The sequence below is a fragment of the Nerophis lumbriciformis genome, linkage group LG31, assembly GCF_033978685.3.
Source record: "Nerophis lumbriciformis linkage group LG31, RoL_Nlum_v2.1, whole genome shotgun sequence".
In the NCBI taxonomy this organism is placed as follows: domain Eukaryota; kingdom Metazoa; phylum Chordata; class Actinopteri; order Syngnathiformes; family Syngnathidae; genus Nerophis; species Nerophis lumbriciformis.
The window spans coordinates 5,319,747-5,338,672 of record NC_084578.2 but is presented as its reverse complement, the minus strand read 5'-3'; the positions used below and the strand labels follow the sequence as shown (position 1 = coordinate 5,338,672).

The 18,926-nt window shown below is 38.9% G+C and overlaps 2 protein-coding genes across 2 annotated transcripts in view; one reads left to right on the top strand and one right to left on the bottom strand.

Moving 5' to 3' along the window:
* The window catches only part of LOC133574051 (general transcription factor IIF subunit 2-like), an 88,050-nt gene that overhangs the window by 47,974 nt on the left and 21,150 nt on the right, over positions 1 to 18,926 (top strand). The gene's annotated exons all lie outside the window — the stretch shown is intronic.
* On the bottom strand, positions 384 to 2,569 carry kctd4 (potassium channel tetramerization domain containing 4). Its single transcript, XM_061926074.1, has one exon. The coding sequence runs from the start codon at positions 2,363 to 2,365 to the stop codon at positions 1,589 to 1,591; it is 777 nt and encodes a 258-aa protein (XP_061782058.1). The 5' UTR covers positions 2,366 to 2,569; the 3' UTR covers positions 384 to 1,588.

Below are 18,926 nucleotides of genomic sequence, written 5' to 3'. Positions count from 1 at the left end.
AACAACATTTAACTATGTATATATATTTCCGAATTGGTTTAACTGCCACCCGCCTGAATCTATTTAAAATCTAATTTTTTTTATTTCAACCGCCCGACCCGACCCGCGGATAAAATCAAATTTTTTTTTATTTCAACCGCCCGATCCGCGGATAATCCGCGGACTCCGCGGTTGTGTCCGCAAACCGCGCATCTCTAGTGCTCTGGGTTTGACTAAAAAACAGTCTTGGGTGGCCCAAAGGTAACTGGGATAGGTTCCAGCTCACCTGTCACCCCGGACGGGGTTAGCAGTAGAGAATGAATCTAATGAACTGTGAAAAGCTTTAACAATTACAACATGCACTACATATAAATTGAAGAAAAAAGACCTGCACTTGGTTTCAGTTTCCTTTTATTCATACAATATTCACATTGAAAAGTTGCAGTCACTGTTGATGCACTGACTTCCACAGAGGCACACCGCACCAACACACAATATATTCAGTGCACATATGTATCATGCTCGATTCAAAGCCCTTAAACAGTCACAGTTGTTTGCACTAAACTCCGATGCAGTGAAACAAATGCCGGTTCTGATTAGGTTGTCCTCCTACTTGAAGATAATGCATGAGCTATTAAACCAAGTACACACTTTGTATTGTAACACACACATTGTAGTAAAAGCTGAATGGCACAAAGGTGCACATCATGGCTGGTTTGAAGTGCAGCCATTAGAACAGCAGAAGCAGAAATTGTGGTGATAAAACCACTGATGTCCATATTTTTTCACCAGTCCTTTATTTTAAATGGGTCCCTGTGCGGTCTTCATTGTGCACAGTATTGCGCAATCAGGGTCTAATCTAACCCTCTGTAAATATAGTCAGTAGGGGTGCACAAAGAAATAGATTCAAATCTGAATCATGATTCATCCAGATCCTAAACTGATTTAATTTTCAAAAATCGATTAAAAAAAATTACAAAACTTTCAACAAAAAAAATACTTTTTAGGCCATCTCCATGCAACCAGGAGGAGTTTTTCTAACCTGTAACCTGTTTTGAAAAAGTTTCATTACAATTTTTATACCAAATAATACATCTCGAGAATTGATGCGGCTGGGATAGGCTCCCGCGACCCCGAGAGGGACAAGCGGTAGAAAATGGATGGATGGATTTGAATCGAGAATTGTATTGAATCGCCACCGCAGGAATCTGAATCGGTTCAAATTGTTAGGGGTGTGAATCTTTCAGCACCTAATAGTTCAGCCAAATTTTGAGAAGTCAAACTGGCCTGGATCAATGAAATGCAACAGTACTGGCAGTGCAAAAATGTTTATCAAAATAGACTCCCTGTAGCTAATGGAACTAGAATCCCCCCCAGACTAATTAAATGCTTTGATTGTGAGCCAGCATTGTGCAATAATTACATAAACACCACAAGAAAGCACATTTGGCCTGTTCTTTTCTTTTTCCACTATGACAAATCACGGCTCAGCACACACTACGAGGCCCTCAAGCCAATATCAAATGTTGGAATGGTGGATATGAAATCAGGCACTGCTTCTTTTTTCCTTTTGCCCTCGCACCTCTCTTTCTCCCGTCTCTCATCCAGCTTACTTGACAAAATGCAGGGCTTCAGCCGTCACAACGGAGCCTTTGCTGCTGTCGAGGCTGGTGATCAGCTTGAAGCCGGATCTCAGGGCGAGCATCACCGTCTCTAGTTTCAGGCAGTCAAGTGTGCACAGGAATGTGCTGTCCTCCTTCAGCACTAGCCGTGAGCCGGGCTCTGACTTGATGAAATGTCTGAACTGGATCACGTTGGACGACACCTCAAATTCTTCCGGAAAGCCATCTAAGCGACTTTTGGAGATCTGCACCAGCCGACCTTTTACCTTGTCGAGGAATGTGGCATCACTGCAGTACACCTTGAGCCCTTGGGACCTGTCATGGCTGTCTGTCATCTCCAAAAATGCCGGCTCCCGCTGGGCTGCCCTCTGACTTTCCCACTCGGCCACGGCTTCTACAAGTTCAACCAGGCGGTAAAAATCTGCCTCTTTTCGAAGGAGCCCCGCCTCCCGGAAATCGTCCGGTAGTTGAAGCTCTCCAGTTCGGAGGTAGTTGAGCACATGTCGAAAAACTGGACCATCTCTATCGATAAATGGGTTTCCCATTGAATCCATGTGCTGGACAGGTTTCTTACCATTGGCCAACTCTTCCAGGAAGGAACCCTGGTGCTTGGCAAGAGTGGTCCGGTGAGCGGTATACAGGAAGCCCCCTACATTTAGGGTGATCGTGCCTGACGAGGGCTTCTTGAAGCTCTTGCTGGGCTGGAGCAGGTCCGGGTTGATGTGTCTCAGTTCACTTTCCATTCTTCTGAGGTTCCATTCCATTCTTCAGTTGCCCTCTCCCGCCTCGACCCAACCTCCTCAGAGCTGGCTTGTTATTTTCTTCTTCTTTTTCGGATCTCTGAGGAGGAATCTCTGAAGCGGTGATGCGTTTTTGGGTCTTGTGTAGTGAGCGCGAGTATGTGTGAGAGTGTAGTGGTCGATGGCTGAGTGCTGTCTGGCAGTGAAGCGCCACTGAATAACAGTGGCTCTCTGTACTGGCGCCTCTCCTCGCTCTCTTTTGCTCTCTTGCTCTCTCTCTCTCTCTCCATGAGTGGGTGGGCAGACAGCATTACATTTAGTGGGGGAAAAACGGACAATGAGAGCAAATGGAGAGGTAAGAAATCCACAAGCTTAGTTTTTTTCTTTTTAACTGTTTAAAACAAGGGTCTCAAATTTTCCGGCATCCAGGGCTACTATTAGTTAAATACAGTATACAGGTGAAACTCAAATAATTAGAATATCGTGCAAAGGTTTATTTATTCTAGCAATTAGATATACAAGGTGAAACTAATTTATGACTTGCTACTCAAAATATTTCAAGCCTTCTTTTGATATAATTTCGATGGTTATGGCTGACAGCTTATGAAAAACCTTGAATTGAAAATCTCAGTAAATGTGTGTTTTTCAAAAACTAAGCCACGGTCATCACAATTATAACAGATAAACATATCTCACTTTGCATGTAATGAGTTAATATCACTTATTAGTTTCACATCCATCCATTTTCTACCGCTTGTCTCATTTGAAGTTGGTTAGCCAGTGTGGCTGGGCCATGTATACGTTTGTAAACCTCACTTCCTGAAAACCTCGAGCAGTGCTGGCTATCGGGTTGATAGCTTCGTAACTAGCACACTCGTTTCCCATGACGGCGACTGAGGTTCGAGTCCTGTGCGGAACAGAAAAAGCAGTGACTGAACCCTGCGAGTTACACGAACAAGCATGAACTTTTGCACAATATTCACATGTTCTGAGTTTCACCTGTGTTATGGCAATATTAAATTCCAATAGACACTAAATACAATAACGGTTTTAACAAAAATGGCAGCACAACAAACAAACATTGAGCAACTTCCTTTTAAGCAAGCGGTGGTGTCTCTGACCATCTCCTGGGAACTCAACCATATCAAAATATACAATTTTTACATTCAAGATTACATTTACTTAAGGCCAACCACAGTTCAAGGTCGCTACACTGAAGCTGCTGTGTAAAATGAGATTCTGAAGTGAATACTTTATGCAGCCCAGCCTCACCATCGCTCTACCTCCAGAGGCCACTAAGTAAATTGAGTTTAAGACCCCTGGTTTAGAAGGACAAAACCATGCTCCAGCAATTAGCCTGCACACTTAGTCTGTGTCAAAAGATACCTTTTAATGTTACTGAAATCTATCGGTTTTCACCACAATGTTTTATCAAGGCTCACATTGTTTGGCAGGTATTAAGCAGATTAACTGGATTGTTCCTCAGTGACAAAGGCACCATGAATACCTGTATATAAGTACATTAGCTGTTTCCATTCTTATTTCACTGTAACCTTTTGTTTGAGGCGTTGCTTCTCTATTGATTGTTTGTGGTTCAGTCACAAAGAACTCATTATAAATCCGTAAAGGGAAAAGATACCATTATAAGACCTGATCCTCCAGCCATTAAAAAAAAATACTGTAAACCTTATCAGACCACCCTGTGGTTATAGAATAGAAATGTATGGGAATAACATTGCACCTGTTTTGTTACCAAAACAAGAACAGAACACGAGAAGACTATCTTTTAGGACTATATCAATTAGGAGTGTGAATCTTTGGGCACCTAACGATTCGATCCTATTCCGTTTGTTGGGGTAACTATTTGATTTAACACGATTCTTGATTAAAACTGATTCTTGCAACGTATCAATTGGTATAATAATTACAATGAAACTTTTTCAAAACAGGTTACAGGTTAGAAAAGCTTTTTCTGGTTACATGGAGACGACCTAAAACATATATTTTTAAAATGTATCTTATAATAAACATATTTTTTTTAATCATCATTTGAAAATTATGATTTGATTTAGAATCAGGATTTTGAGCTGTTTCATTTGCACTGACCTTGTTCACCATATGCCTCAGAGAGTTGGGACAAAGACTCTGCATATTTATTTGCATGTCTTTCACCAGTTGGAAATACTGAATCGGGTGATTGCTCTTCAGGTGGGCATCCAAGTTTTTTCGTGTTTAATTTTTTGTTGGCACCATCCTCGCGCAAATTCTGCAAACTAGCTACTCTGTGTTTATAGTCTCATCTGATTCCAAAGGTTCAAAATTGAAATATTCCCACATTGGTGTTGTGGTATTTGGTTTTGCGATCATTTTGTTCTCCATTTTAGCTATTGTTTGTCATGGGTTAACTTGTTGCACTGTGTGCATGCTAGTGACAAAGAGACACTTTTCTGAAACCGTTGCAAAGAGAGAATGCTCTTAAAGCCCGTAAACAAGCATATACGTTGCAGTTATCAGCATTTATTTTCATTTATTGTTCGGTTAATTGACGTATCGAATGTCACCCAGGCCTACTGTAAACAAAATTAATTTCAAACTTTTTAATAAAGCACCACCAGTACAGATTACGAAAGACCACAAGGAAGTGACTCCCAATACATTTTTATGAAATGAAATCCTTCAATGCTTTTGCATGAATTGTCAGATTTTCCAATAAGTTATTTGTGGAATCTTTATCAACCACATCCAATTAGAATTGCAAAGAAGACAAAGACTAGAGTGTCTTCCTGCACCCTTCAATTAACAATAGACAATCAGGGATGCTTGTTAACTGCATCTTCAAAGACAGTCTGAATCAATTTTACACATTCGTTAGAGCAAGGACTGTTGAATTAAATTTCCAAAAATGCTGCAAACAAGGATACTCCTTCCCTTTTTAAAATGTGATGAATTATTCATTAAGGAGCTGCAAGAGCTTGTGGTGAAACATGGAGTTACTGACTGCTGGGAAGCTGGCATGGCAACAACTTAAAATAGGGTTCTCTATGAGCTCAGAGCTGTCAATCTCACCCTCATTCGTTGCCGAAGCTTTTCTGCTACCGAGAGTATGTTTGTGTGCAAAGGTTTTATTGTACCGGTAGATCTGATTTACCCGACTTACCTGGTGTCTGGTATGTCATTTAAATTGTACAACAAACCCAACCTCACCATTGAATGGAATTAGACTGGGATTAGTTTCCCTCCTTGTCTGCTCCCAGTGAAAGATACAATAATTTAAAGGGGAACTGCACTTTTTTTGGAATTTTGCCTATCGTTCAAAATCTTAATGAGAGACAAGCAGACAAAAGTTGACGTTTTCTTCATTCGAATTTACAAAAATCTTGGTGGCTAGCAATGCAGCTAATGCAAATAATCCTTTCTGCTGCTAAATCACTATACAAATGCATCCAAAAACCGACAACAATACTTAATTTACGTTCCATAACATTTATATTAAACAAGCTGTAGCAACATTGTTATTTTTAAGAGCGAACACTGAGGCAAAGCTTTCAAGCAGCTACGGCAAGAGGTCAGCTCGCCTTTGCGTCAACAGCTGAATCGCTTTTGAGTTTGTAATGCACAACACAATTTTGATAGGACAGAAAATGTTTACTTTTGGTGGTAAATGCCTTTAATTTTATAATCTGAGCTAAACAGATTGGAAAAATCACGTCGCAAGTACCATATTTTTCGGTCTATAAGGCGCATAAAACCCTGTCATTTCCCCAAAACTCGACAGTACGCCTTATAACCCCTTGTGCCTAATGTTCGGATTAATTCTGGTTGTCCTTATCGACCTCAAAGCAATTTTATTTGGTACATGGTGTAATGATACGTGTGACAAATAGATGGCAGTCACACAAGAGATACGTGTGGATTGCAAGTTGATGCCTGTTCAATAAATGATGCTAGCAAACATGCCTAAAATGTAAAAGTTTCATTGAGAATAGAGAACATTACACATGGCGCTCATAAACTTGTCAAAATATTTTGGTACAACTTTGGTAATCTACGAAGCCGCAACGCTTGATGGATTGTCAGCACATTACGGTTACTGTAGTCAGATGTTCTGTGCGTCAACATATGGGTATTATTATTGAAGGACCACAAAATGGCACCTATTAGGAGACATCTAGCATTTTGTTTGCTGATGTGTATTTGGGGTCTGCATAGGTCCTGAAAAATTGCGCACATCCGCCATTGTAGTTAATAAGCTTTTTCATGTTCTCTATCCTCTTGTTGTGGGGCATTCATCCTACACTGTTGCCATTTCTAATACAAAGTAACGTACAGTTCTAAATTACATCTGTCAGTAGACTCTCTATGGAAGTGGCAGTGCGCCTTATGATCCAGTGCGCCATTTGAAAAATACGGTAATGAAAGAAGTTATTGCATTTCCGTAATGAAGCAGCCTCTGGGCTACAGAGATGAGCTGTAATAGAAAATTATATTTGGAGATCCAATCAGTGAGTTACAGTGCACACACACACACACACACACACACACACACACACACACGCTTCTGTGTTATCATTAACAGGTGACACGTTATCATTGATAAATATGTGTGTGTTGGATGTCGGAAAGGAATAGTGCTGCAATAGAGGGGAACAGTTTCAAGTTTGCCCTATATGAGTGGTCTTCAACGGGGGCACACGACCTATAGGGGCTCCGTGAAATCCTTGATTGACTTTTAAATATATTTATATTTCTCTTCAATTTAAATGTCTCCAATTACACATTGATCCAACACAGTGTAGTAAAAAGATACATAGATTTACTCAGATTTGAACACCATAAAAAGCTTGAGGGATAAACGGCTACCAATATTAGTCGTGAATTACTTCCTTATTTCTTGATTATCACGATCGACCCTCATTAAAACTAAGTAGTAATAATGTTCATTAAAGCTGGAGTGATGATTGAGTGCGTCACGTTCCAATATCTGGGAGGTGAAGGGTAGGGATGATGTTCGAAACTGGTTCTCCCAGTTGTTCGATAAGAAAAGAACCGATTCCATGGACTCAAATCCCTTTTTGAGAACCGGTTCCCGTTATCGAGGCCACTATAGTAAAGAAAAAGAGTTGGTTCTTTATTCGAATCCCTGGGAACGAATCCCTTCCCACAGGAAATGCCCTGTGGGACGGCAAAGGTATGCCCATTTGATTGTAGACTCTTACTGACACCTTGTGGCGATATGAAAATACTACGCGTCATTAGTTTGGGCACTTCCGGGTTGGCGACGTCAGTTCATGAGACAATTGAGAAGTAGACAAGTTGTTAGCTCTTACAAGCCTTGGAAAAGATAAGTCTGTAAGTAAACTGTTTAACTTGTTTATGTAACTCAATATTAAGGTGGCAAGTGGTTAAATTTGATACTAAGATGTTTATTGAAAATGATTTTTTGCACTGTTTCAATGGATGTTTTGAAGACTTAAAATGGCTGCCAGTCGTGTATTTCTACCATCGAAATAGTTTCTACACTGAGAAGTATTTGTTTGATGATAGTACTGTATATTTGTGTGAAGCTAATATTTACATATTGTGTATTAAATTTCAGTATGTTAATTGAATCACTTAGCTTTGTCATTGTGTGTATTTCAGTTTTAAAAAAATTAAAATAACAGTCCAGTGCAAGACAAAAGTAAAGATAGGAAAAGACAAAGCAAGATCAACAACAATAAAGAGCCTAAATGGATTAATCTGCTTTGGCACTTTATTAGACGTCTTGGATTGTTTGTTAGCTGTCTGCCTGTGTGTGTAGTTAGTATGTTCCAATAGCAGCAGAAGTGCACTTTTTGGAGAGCTGTATTATTTTCAGTTTTGTGCCCAAGGGACTGATTTTATTTAACACTATATTATTATTTATACACCTATAGTGATCACAGAGACCGGTTGTTTTTGTGTTACTGTATATATTTGTTTTTCTGAAAAATCCCACTTAATATACTTTGGGTAACAACAGTCAATATTTATTTATTTTATTTTTTCAGGGGGGTAACAGTCAATATTTTTTTTATTTTATTTTTTTTATTATAAAATAAAAGTGAGCTTTTGTTAAACCAAATATTGTGTTTTTTTCCATATACAACAAGCTATCTGGATTCGATAAGAGAATCGATACGGAATCGGTTCGATAAGAGGATTCGATAATGGGCTCGAACTCGATAATTTCTTATCAAACATCATCCCTAGTGACGGGTCGGTTTTCCTTCCTGACTAGTCTGAGATAATGTTTTAAAAAGGTAGAAACACCTGAAAGAGTTTGGTTGGCTTTGGAGCACTTGACTAATTAATGTATTGTGTGACAGGACATTAGAGAGACACTGTGATGCAGTGGAAGAATGGCCGCGCGCGACCCGAGGGTCCCTGGTTCAATCCCCACCTAGTACCAACCTCGTCATGTCTGTTGTGTCCTGAGCAAGACACTTCACCCTTGCTCCTGATGGGTGCTGGTTAGCGCCTTGCATGGCAGCTCCCTCCATCAGTGTGTGAATGTGTGTGTGAATGGGTAAATGTGGAAGTAGTGTCAAAAGCGCTTTGAGTACCTTGAAGGTAGAAAAGCGCTATACAAGTATAACCCATTTATCATTTATTTATTTATTTATATCTCAGAAAAGTAGTTCACTGAAGGAATTCTTCCACTTTTATTATTCTTTCATTCAATTCTTGTATTTAATGTTTTTATTTGTGTATTTTAAATGTCTTTTTATGTGTTCTGTTTACAATGTGAGTGACTTAGGAGTTAATTTATTTGTAATTCAGGTATGAGATCTGACCTATGCTACAACTCGACTTACATCATTATTAAGGAGAGAAACTGCTTCTAAACGCGAGGACCACCTGTGCATCAACCGAGGAAGGCCATGTGAATATTGCACAATAATAGGTACCTTTCAGACCAGTTCAATTAACAAATTAAAGCTGCAAGCAGCATTGGTCGGGCCCGCGTATTTGGCAGGTGCTAGTCATAAGTGTCCCAATACTTTTGTCTACTTTTAGTCTGAAGTGTCCCAAGACTTTTGTCTAGTGTACCTACCTTGTCTGCATTGTGTGGGCATGTTGGTTCTTCCTGCTTTTAAGCAGCCATCTTAAAAAACAGCAGCGCAGCAGCATCAGCGCAGCGGTTCTTTGAAGGCTCATAAAATCAAAACCGGAGCAGTTAGGAAAAAAAGCGCTTCTGTCGTTGTAATCACAAGGGTTCAATCTCTCTCCTGTGTTAGTTTGAAGCCGAAACGACAAACGCGCTCAGAGGAGATCGTTTTTGAAGGAAGGTGACCGGTTTTTACAAAAAATTTGTTTTGAAGAGGGAATAGCAAACTTCCTGTTGATTTTTGCTCGGGGTTGTCAATCTATGAAATGTAGGTCTAAGTGAGACCTACATAGAGGTTTTTGTTTCATGTCTCTCCGACCTTCCCAGTGGGAGTTACAGGCAGTTTTGTCATTTTTTTCTTCCGAGGAGCAGTTTTTTTTGCGTTTTATTAAAAAATTGCAGTAGAGCGCAATTTTTAGATTTGGGGTTAGGTTTTTTTTTAGATCGCAATTTTAGCCAGTCCTGATGTGTGTGTTCAGTTTGGTGAGTTTTGAAGCATGTTAAGGGGGTCAAATTACATCTCAAAGAGGCAAAAGTGACTGTTTTTAGTACTTTTTTGTCTTGAAGGGGGAATTGCCAACTTCCTGTTGATTTTTGCCCGAGGATATACAATTATGAAAGGTAGGTGTAAGTCAGACCTACATAGAAGTTTGTGTTTCATGTCTCTCCGACCTTCCTAGTGGGAGTTACAGGCAGCTTAGTTTTTTTTCTTTTTAGGGGGCGCTAGAGCGCAATTTTGAGTTTTTGGGTTCGTTTTTTTTATTAAAAGGCAATTTTCGCAGGTCCTGATGTGTGGGTCAAATATGGTGAGTTTTGAAGCATGTTAAGTGGGTCAAATTAGTGCTCAAAGAGGCGGCGGAAGAAAAAAGAAAGAAGAATAATTGCAATGGGCCATGCGGGCCCTAAATAGACAAAACTTGATGAATGGCGAGAAAAGAAACACGCTGAAGCACTAAGTGGCCACCAAGTAATTTCAAGATATGACGTAGGGGATGCCGCCTCTTCAAAATGACAGCGCTACGTGATGTCATCAAAATAGCAGCGCCCCAAGGCTTCCAGCGGCACATAAAATGAATGAATGAAGCGTTTTTACACAGACGAGGTTCCACTGTATTTTACTTTTCAGTTTTTTAATGTAATTTAGCAACACAGCAAATCAACTTGAGTAGATTAATCTGCCAAAAACAATAATATCAAATTGTTGTTGAATATTACGCTATCTTGTCGGTACGAATTGGTATGCTCCGCCAGAGCAGTCAGTGACCAAAACAGCAAAGAGATGACGCCCTCTTCAATCTGCATTGCAACAGCAGTGCCCGAACGGCGGCCATCACACAAGGCTGTGGCTATTTAAAGCTACTATATCATTAACTCTTTTTGTGTGCTCGACGACAATCATCTGCACTCCTAGATCACAGAGATCATGTTTAGCCTAACATGCATGTAGAAAAGAAGACAAATTGGCGGTTCTCAGTCAAAAGATAATGTGTTAGTAATGTATTTTTGTGAGTCTTGTTGGCTTTAACAACCCATCTCCTAAAGCAGTGTTTCTGAACCGTACAGCCTTTTCTTAACCATTGTTGGGCCTTGGAGGACCTGCCATAAAATATCTGTTTCTCAACTTCGGTCGAGAAAGGCCCCAGCGGTACTCTGTTGTAACACACTTTTCTATGGCGTCACATTAGTGCCAAAAATCCGAGCGCATAAAAACTGTTATCGCGCGCTGATTCTCCACTTCGTGCGCGCGCGACACCCTTTTGCGCGCGCGCGACACCCTTTTGCGCGTGCGTGGTGCCTTTTTACGCGCGCGCGGTGCCTTTCTGCGCGCGCACGACGCCTTTCTGCGCGCTCTCTGTGTACTCCTGGCATCTCTTCTCGCGCTGTCATGTTTCTTTTTGGCACTTTGGGGGCGGGTATGCTTAGACGGACGGCCCCTTCTTTCTGATTGGTCAGGCGAAAAAAGCTGATAAATGCTCAGAGCCAATCAGAAGTATAGCAGGGCGGGTCATCGTCAATATGTATCAAGATTTACGGAGGAAGAAGTGGATAAAAAAATGTCGCGCGCTGATGAAGGTTATTTCATACCACATAAACACAATACAGGGTAATACAAAATGTGACCCAAATAAATAAGACAACAAACACCATAATCGCATCTTTCAGCCAGAACTGGTCCACCAGCAATAACATCCAACCATAACATTATTTTATATTTTCACTTCTTCTTGAACATTTGTTTTCTAATTTATGGAATTTCTTTTGATTCAGCCATAAAATTAATGAAATAATCTTTGAATTTTGTTTTTAAAATGTTAAAAATAGCCTTTTAATAATGTATTCTGAAACAGTTTAAAATAATCAGAGAACTGACTAACACTGACCCTACACAACTATGTTGCACAACTAAGTCATTTTTTTTTTTAAAGCGAAAGAGGTAATTTCAACAGGTACAGCATCCTATGTCATATCTACATGTAATAAGATTTGTAACAAGGCAAACCGTTTGTAAATTGGTCGAAAATCGAGCAAGTTATGGTAATTTAATTAGTACATGTACCATTGACATCAATGTAATGATTGAGGCTAGATGTCCGAGGTAAGATGGCTACAACGTTGCTACACTGGAGAATGATTGGTCATATGAAAAATGCTCACAGCCAATCAGAAAGGAGGGGCCGTCTAAGCATACCCGCCCCCAAAGTGCCAAAAAGAAACATGACAGCGCGAGGAGAGATGCCAGGAGTACACAGAGTGCGCAGAAAGGCGTCGCGCGCGCACAGAAAGGCACCACGCGCGCGCAAAAGGGCGTCGCGCGCACACGAAGTGGAGAATCAGCGCGCGGTAACAGTTTTTATGCGCTCGGATTTTTGGCACTAATGTGACGCCATACTTTTCCACCAGTTTTGCCAGTAATGACAATGTTAAACAAACAGAAGCAGACTGGAGTTAAAGTCATAGAGAAGTTTCTTATGCGCAAAAATTTACTAAAATAGTGAAGCTGTATTTTGCACTTAAATGTTTTTGACAGACTATTTTTTACTTAGAATATACTTGTTTTAGCACTGCGTAATTGTATGTACAGTACAGGCCAAAGGTTTGGACACACCTTCTCATTCAATGCGTTTTCTTTATTTTCATGACTATTTACTAGGAGTGTGGGAAAAAATAGATTCGAATTCGAATCGCGATTCTCACGTTGGGCGATTCAGAATCGATTCTCATTTAAAAAAAAATCCAATTAAAAAAAAAATAAATAAAATAAAATTTAAAAAAAATTCTTTTTTTTTTTTCTTTTTTTTTAAATTAATCAATCCAACAAAACAATACACAGCAATACCATAACAATGCAATCCAATTCCAAAACCAAACCCAACCCAGCAACACTCAGAACTGCAATAAACAGAGCAAATTGAGAGGAGACAAACACCACACAGAACAAACCAAAAGTAGTGAAACAAATGAATATTATCAACAACAGTATCAATATTAGTTACAATTTCAGCATAGTAGTGATTAAAAATCCCTCATTGACATTATCATTAGACATTTATAAAAAAATAAATAAAAGAACAATAGTGTCACAGTGGCATCTCATAAGCTTGACAACACACTGTGTCCAATATTTTCACAAAGATAAAATAAGTCATATTTTTGGTTCATTTAATAGTTAAAACAAATTTACATTATTGCAATCAGTTGATAAAACATTGTCCTTTACAATTATAAAAGTGTTTTACAAAAATCTACTACTCTGCTTGCATGTCAGCAGACTGGGGTAGATCCTGCTGAAATCCTATGTATTGAATGAATAGAGAATCATTTTGAATCGGGAAAATATCGTTTTTGAATCGAGAGTCGCGTTGAATCGAAAAAAATCGATTTTGAATCGAATCGTGACCCCAAGAATCAATATTGAATCGAATCGTGGGACACCCAAAGATTCACAGCCCTATTATTTACATTGTAGATTGTCACTGAAGGCATCAAGGTTCAAGGTTCAACTTTATTGTCCCCGCGGGGAAATTTGTCTTGGGCACAGTGCATCATTGCTTTCTTAACATACACAAAAACAACAGAACAAAAACACAAGCACAGACACAACCAGACAACTAACATTTAAACATCAGAACATGGAGCTTGATAGACAAAGGTGGCACTTTGATGTAGGCATAAAATGTACAGTATGGAGATAAAGATAAAGTGCCAGTGTGCATTGCACTAGAGCTCATGGATAAAGTGCTGTGTGCTAAAGGGCTTAGTTCTAAAGTGCTTAGTTCTAAAGTGCTATGTGCTAAAGTGATATGTGCTAAAAAAGTGCTAACCTATGTATTAACATTCTATTGCACATTGTTGATCAGCTTAATGGACACTAAAAAACTATGAATGAACACATGTGGAGTTATGTACTTAACAAAAAAGGTGAAATAACTGAAAACAAGTTTTATATTCTAGTTTCTTCAAAATAGCCACACTTTGCTCTGATTACTGCTTTGCACACTCTTGGCATTCTCTCGGTGAGCTTCAAGAGGTAGTCACCTGAAATGGTTCTCACTTCACAGGTGTGCTTGAAGCATCAGTTATTTCACCTTTTTGGTTAAGTACATAACTCCACATGTGTTCATTCATAGTTTTGATGTGACAATCTACAATGTAAATTAGTCAGGAAAATTAAAAAAACGCATTGAATGAGGTGTGTCCAAACTTTTGACCTGTACTGTATATTTATCTTTTTTATTCATTAATTTTTTTCTTTTTTGATGAGTCTTTTCTTTTGCAGTGTGTGTGTGTGTGTGTATGTATATATATATATATATATATATATATATATGTATGTATATATATATATATATATATATTTGTAATCAGCCAGTTTCATATCATTTGTTTTTAACTAAGTATGTAAGATAGAATTATTGAATATAAATAAAATCAAGAGTAATGTTCCTAATTTAGTGTAAATATTCGAGTGGGTCCCGGGCCCCTCTGTAGTGGAAAAGTTTAAGAACCCCTGTCTTAAAGCTAACTAGATTTTTACCTGAAATGGAGCTAGGAATGAATGAGTGGATAAACAAAGTAGCAGGGCTTTTACATAATTGTGCCATGCATCCATGTAGAATGTCAGGCAAGATCTTTCCTGTGTGTTTATTTGATTAGCTTGTATACAATGGATGAAAAAAGATTTGGGACTGGTGGTGGGCGGCCTGCTGTTTGTTGTGTGAAACATTAGGAAGGTCAGAGCTGCAAGCAGAGGGCCCTGAAACAGATGGAGTTGTGCGTTGAGTGTGAGGGGGTGGATGGGCAACCTTCTCACCCCCGCACCTGTCTTTCTTCTGCTATTGCCTTGACTCCTATCATATTCTATCGCTTCTCTTGGAGAATGTTTTAAATGCTCTCATTTCTTACTCAGCTGATTGTTACTCCTTCAGTATAGTATGCGCTGCTGTCAAGGCCAGTAAAAGTAGTACGTTTCAAAAACTACTTGTGTGTAAGAATCATTTAAATGCATTGGAACTTCTAAAATTAAATGCCGTTTGGAATTTGTCCAAAACTTTACAGAAGACTAGTCCTATTAAGTCCTAAAATTATTTTCAGAGCTATCAACACTGGCATCAATCTTTTCACCCCGTGTGAAGTTTACCCCCCTTTTCATTGCAAATAGTGAAATAATACTGACATTCGTTTTGTGCTAGTAAACATTTTCGTTTTTGCAGTTACGGTTTTAAAGGTTTTTCTAAAATCTTCCCAAACTTGTCCCCATTTGTTTGTGCCGCCATTTTTTTTTTTCTATTATAGTTTTTATGTTACCATTTGATTTTTCATAACCAGCCCCTGAACCATGTCAAAATCTCCCCAAACGTTTGTGCTGCAAATTTTGTTTAGGCATGACTAATATCATATTTGCCAACCTTGAGACCTCCGATTTCGGAAGGTGGGGGTGGGGGGCGTGGTCGGGGGTGGGGTGGGGGGCGTGGTTGGGGGCGTGGTTAAGATATATATATAACAAATACTTGACTTTCAGTGAATTCTAGCTATATATATATATATATATATTTTATTACATATATATATATATATATATATATATATATATATATATATATATATATAATAAATTATTATTTATTTATATATATATATATATATATAAATAAAAGAAATACTTGAATTTCAGTGTTCATTTATTTACACATATACACACACATAACACTCATCTACTAATTGTTGAGTTAAGGGTTGAATTGTCCATCCTTGTTCTATTCTCTGTCACTATTTCAGAACACACACATTATACAATTATACATTATAAAATCAATAAGAAAACGGGAGCTCTAATTTGGGAGTCTGAATTAGGATCAGAAATTCCTATATAAACATTGCGTACTCAAGTCGCCATTTTGTATTGATTACTGCAGCTGTGCACTGGATTCATTCACAAATACAAACTACAACTCACAAACACTTTAGAGTTAGGCTCCACCATCAGAATGTGTACTTAAACTTATAAAGATCACATGGATATTATTCAGTGAGTTGATTCACCAAAACTAACCTGTTATACAGGAGGAAAAAGCACACAGGACGTTTCATTTGTTCACAGACTGGTCGCTCTCATCAGAATGACAAGACACTTCCGGTCTGCAGGTGATAGCATTCAATTGGGAAGAAACGCTATACTGCCCCCTACTGACCAATGTGAATACTGATAAATGTGGAATGACAGCTCCAAAAACGAATTCAAACCACAAAATAAAATAAATAAATCAACACAAAAATGTGACACATTATGGGTGGGTCACATATGCATGTACAGTAGATGGCAGTATTGTCCTGTTTAAAAGTGTCACAACATTGCTGTTTACGGCAGACGAACTGCATTACGTAGACGAAATGCTGTTGTTGTGTGTTGTTACCGCGCTGGGAGGACGTTAATGAAACTGCCGTACAATAAACCCACATAAGAAACCAAGAACTCGCCCTCGATCATTAGCTGTTTAAATTGTGGGAAAGCGGACGTGTGAACAGGCTGTCAACACGTCACTCAGGTCCGCATGGAGCTGGAGGGGGCGTGGCCTCCAGCTCCGCCTGAATTTCGGGAGAAAATTTGTCCCGGGAGGTTTTCGGGAGAGGCGCTGAATTTCGGGAGTCTCCCGGAAAATCCGGGAGAGTTGGCAAGTATGTAATATAGTTATTTTTGTAGTGGGGCTGGTTATGAATAATACAACATTAATAACATAAAAATATTATAGACATTTTGTAGCACCAATGAATGGGACAACTATGGTGAGATTTTGGCATAGTTGGGGAGCTGATTATGAATAGGACACATTAGCAAAAGAACTTAAAAACTACTGCACAAGCAAATGGGACAAGTTTGGGGGCGTTTTGACCGGGGGTGGGGGGGTTGTTGACTTCACTAGTCAGAAAATGTATTTGAGAAAAACTTCAACTGTAACGGCACAAACGAAAATTTGACATATTCAACAAATGGTAGTGTTATTTTGATATGTTCAATATTATGGAGGACAACTTCACACAACTCTTGTTTTACCACAATCTGTAGTTTATTAAGGACCCAGCTTTTAAGCATAATCCATAATAGAATAATATGGTTGAGGTTAACTTGTGGCTAGTCATGTGCTGACTGATTCTGAAATATCGATACCGCCGATACCAGATCTCTATGCTCTAATATTGATTCTCAAATCAAAATATTGATACTTTTGATACTTAAAGGGGAAATGCACTTTTTTTTTTAAATTATGCCTATCGTTGACAATCATCATGAAAGACATGACGGGTGAATTTTTTTTTTAATGCATTCTAAATATTAAATGTGATCAGAAGTCTGCTTACAATGGAGCCTATAGAGCCCCTAAAAAAACATCTAAACACCTCCATTGAGGTTTTATATACATGATGTAAGTACATAGGTCATGTAGTAACGGGCACATTTATAATATTTAATATTTACATATTTTGATCATTTTAAGCATGTGCGGTGCATTAATTTAAAAAACGCATTACGTTTTCTTTTTTCTTCATTACTGATTATTACTCACTGCAGGCTTCATGAGAGCCAACAAACATAATAAAACATCACTTACTGTACAAGGTCTGCTGTTATTAGGATGCTGACTGCTTGGATGCTCATATATTCCTATTTAAATGAAAAATGTCTCATAATCAATCAATCAATCAAAGTTTATTTATATAGCCCTAATCACTAAATGATAAATGATAAATGGGTTATACTTGCATAGCGCTTTTCTACCTTCAAGGTACTCAAAGCGCTTTGACAGTATTTCCACATTCACCCATACACACACATTCACACACTGATGGCGGGAGCTGCCATGCAAGGCGCTAACCAGCAGCCATCAGGAGCAAGGGTGAAGTGTCTTGCCCAATGACACAACGGACGTGACTAGGATGGTAGGAGGTGGGGATTGAACCCCAGTAACCAGCAACCCTCCGATTGCTGGCACGGCCACTCTACCAACTTCGCCATGCCGTCCCCTAGTGTCTCAAAGGGCTGAACAAGCCACAACGACATCCTTGGCTCAGATCCCACATCAGGGCGAGAAAAAAACTCAACCCAATGGGAACAATACAATGTATTTAAAAACAAAACTTTGTTGTAAGTGACTAAATATTTTTTTAATTACATTTCACTTAATTATTTGCACACAAAAAAACGTTTTACGTATATTTGCACAAAGTATCAGATTGGTATAGCCGTTACCAGCCTGAATTTTACTCTATCGGATTGGAAACAAAATGAGTGATATCGCACATCACTAGTTGAGGCTTTGCAAATACAATTCCAGGAGCCTAATGTTAGCCTGATTGTGTTTGTGTCTCATTGAAACAGCCAATCGTGTCCAAATATCCGCTAATTAGCTTTTGATTAGAAGTAGATTTGCAAGATTTGGAAGTAGTTCTCGTCCTCCATTAGTCCACGCGCTTTGTGTAGGGCTCAGATTAGATTAAATAGAATTTTATTGATTGTTCGGATGTGTGCCCTCAGGGAAATTAAGGAAGACTGAGTGTCGTATTACTTTTAAGTTTTACTATTGGTTAGTTTTACAACAATGGCTAACTTCTTTTACACTTCTATGGTCATTAATAATTGAAATGTTCTGTACAATTTTACTCCCATAAGGATTTTTTTCAGTTTTTATTGTATGACTGGTAAAATAGTGATACAATTGTCGAGATTGACCAGCGAACATATTGTGTATTGGAGATTCCGCTGTGTTGAGTGTGGGCTGATTGTGTTTACCAAAGCATAGATTTATCACTGAAGATGCGTACAGTGAAGCCTACATTGTGTAAATCTCAAGAGTTCCTCTCCCACACAGAAAGAAGCCCTGAGAGCCTCACTCTGTGGCCCGTCTTCTTCTTACATGCTCACTGTCCAGGCTGGGGAGGCGTTTGTTTCACACATTCAGACAT